The following is a 1,859-nucleotide window of genomic DNA, read 5'->3' on the forward strand; positions in this document are numbered from 1 at the left end:
GCAACGTGGTAGCAGCCACGTCTGGTGCAAAGTCCTTTACAAACGCTTCCAAGTCAGCCAACTCGGCTCGGGCGAGTGGCACACACTTGTCTCGTAGAAGGTCCAGCATATCCTGAACCGCCGACGCGGATGGCGCCATCTTGCTCTCCAAACTCAACGAAGCGAACGAGTCAAATCCGAGCAGCGCGGCTTGCTCTCGGCGCAGCTGAAGCATCTCTTGGATGATTGGCGTGTTGTCGTATGGTGGGGACGTTGCCACAGTCCGCTCGGCCTGGTACATGAGTTGGCGAAGGTTTCGGTTGGTGAAGTGCGTCACCACGGCAGAGTAGTTGGACCGGTTAAGTGTCAGCGTCCACGGACCAGAGGCAGGTGTAGCCGCGTCGTAGCCGGCCGCCACCGCGTTCTACCCATCACGAACATCAAATCAATCACAACAATATTAAGAGTGCTGCTGCTGCTGCCTGCTTTGAAGTCGTCGAGTAGTTTATATATATATATATGAGAGGAATCCTGGAATTACCTGTGCGAGTGTGGCGAGCGTAGCATTGGAAAGGCCGGCCACGGCGGCTTTGTCATGTACGACGTGGGCAAATGCCTTGGTCGCGTCCAATGTATTGCTGTTAAACTGGTTGCCCTAATCAAACCAAACATTCCCGTCGCACAATCTGCTGCTACTTTTGGACGAACGACTAGGGACAATCAAACTGTACCAGCTCTTGAGTTTGACGTCAATGTCGTTGAATCTAGCTTTTTCGGTGTCGTTCAATGCGACGCCGTTCAGAGTCGCGTCGAGGATCGCTCGGTCCAAGATGCGCTAACGAATACTACTAGTAGTACGGTGGCTGGCTGGTACAGGACAAAGCACACACAACAGTATGTACAACTAACTACTGGACCCACGATTCGGGTAGATACTGTACCTGCTGCTCTGCTGTCAAATCCTCGTGAAACCCACGGCTCGCACGAAGGCGCTGCATGGCACGAAACACGGGCACGCTCTGCGCCCGTCGACTCTGAATCGTCAGCACTTCAGCCTGGACCTCGCTCTGCGCGAGTCGCAGCTCGGGGGAGTCGGCTACACTAGAAAGGTGGATGACGATGCGCCAGAGGCGATTGACGGGGTCATCGATGATCTTCAGTCGGTCCATGACCGTCGCCCACGAGATGTCCGCGTCTGGGTCGGACAAGTCGTCCTCGATCGCGTTCACGTCCAGCGCCATTTCCGCGATGGCTGCGCGCACGGCCGGTACGATGTCAGACACACGAAGCGTCGCGAACGGCGGCAGCGCATAATCCTCCAAGCACCGCGTCAACGGATTCACCATAACGTTAGGCTTCGCTTGTTGATATCGTTGCAGAATGCGTACTATAAAGTCCCGTCTTCGTGACGTTGTGTCCGATTGGTCCAGTTTAACAACGTAAACGATCCACAAGCAAACAAAAGTGGTGAAGAAACCAATATGATTGTAGATTCGATTCGAATTGTCGAATCGAATCATGAATCGACGCTATTGGCTAATCCATTTTTGAGGGGATTTGATTGGCTCTTGTAGAAAGGACAAGTACAGTGGTCGAGACCCTTTTTGTGCTTGTATTTGAGGTTCTAAGAAAAAATATATGAAATTCAGTAGGCATACGTACACCGTTTACCGTAATTAGTCCGGACCGCACTATTTTTCAACCTGATCGCTGGACCCCCATCACATATATTAGTGCGGACCGCACTATATTCCAATCCGCACTAATTATGTGCTTGGATAATTAGTAAGGACCGCACTATTTCTGAATGTGGAGAATTAGTGCGGACAGTCAACTGCAAGTATAAACATGTATTAGCGGGCAACTATTACACTGAGTAA

General features: G+C 51.5%; 1 protein-coding gene across 1 annotated transcript; it reads right to left on the reverse strand.

Annotated features, from left to right (window-relative positions):
* Nucleotides 1-19: 19 nt before the first annotated feature.
* On the reverse strand, nt 20-1,325 carry H257_19463 (hypothetical protein; the record flags this gene model as incomplete). Its single annotated transcript, XM_009848606.1, has 4 exons — nt 20-403; nt 521-634; nt 698-814; nt 921-1,325. Coding segments are annotated over 4 exons (1,020 nt in total), but the record flags the coding sequence as incomplete, so codon positions are not given.
* Nucleotides 1,326-1,859: the final 534 nt, after the last annotated feature.

This window comes from Aphanomyces astaci, assembly GCF_000520075.1.
Source record: "Aphanomyces astaci strain APO3 unplaced genomic scaffold supercont1.633, whole genome shotgun sequence".
Classification (NCBI taxonomy): domain Eukaryota; phylum Oomycota; class Saprolegniomycetes; order Saprolegniales; family Verrucalvaceae; genus Aphanomyces; species Aphanomyces astaci.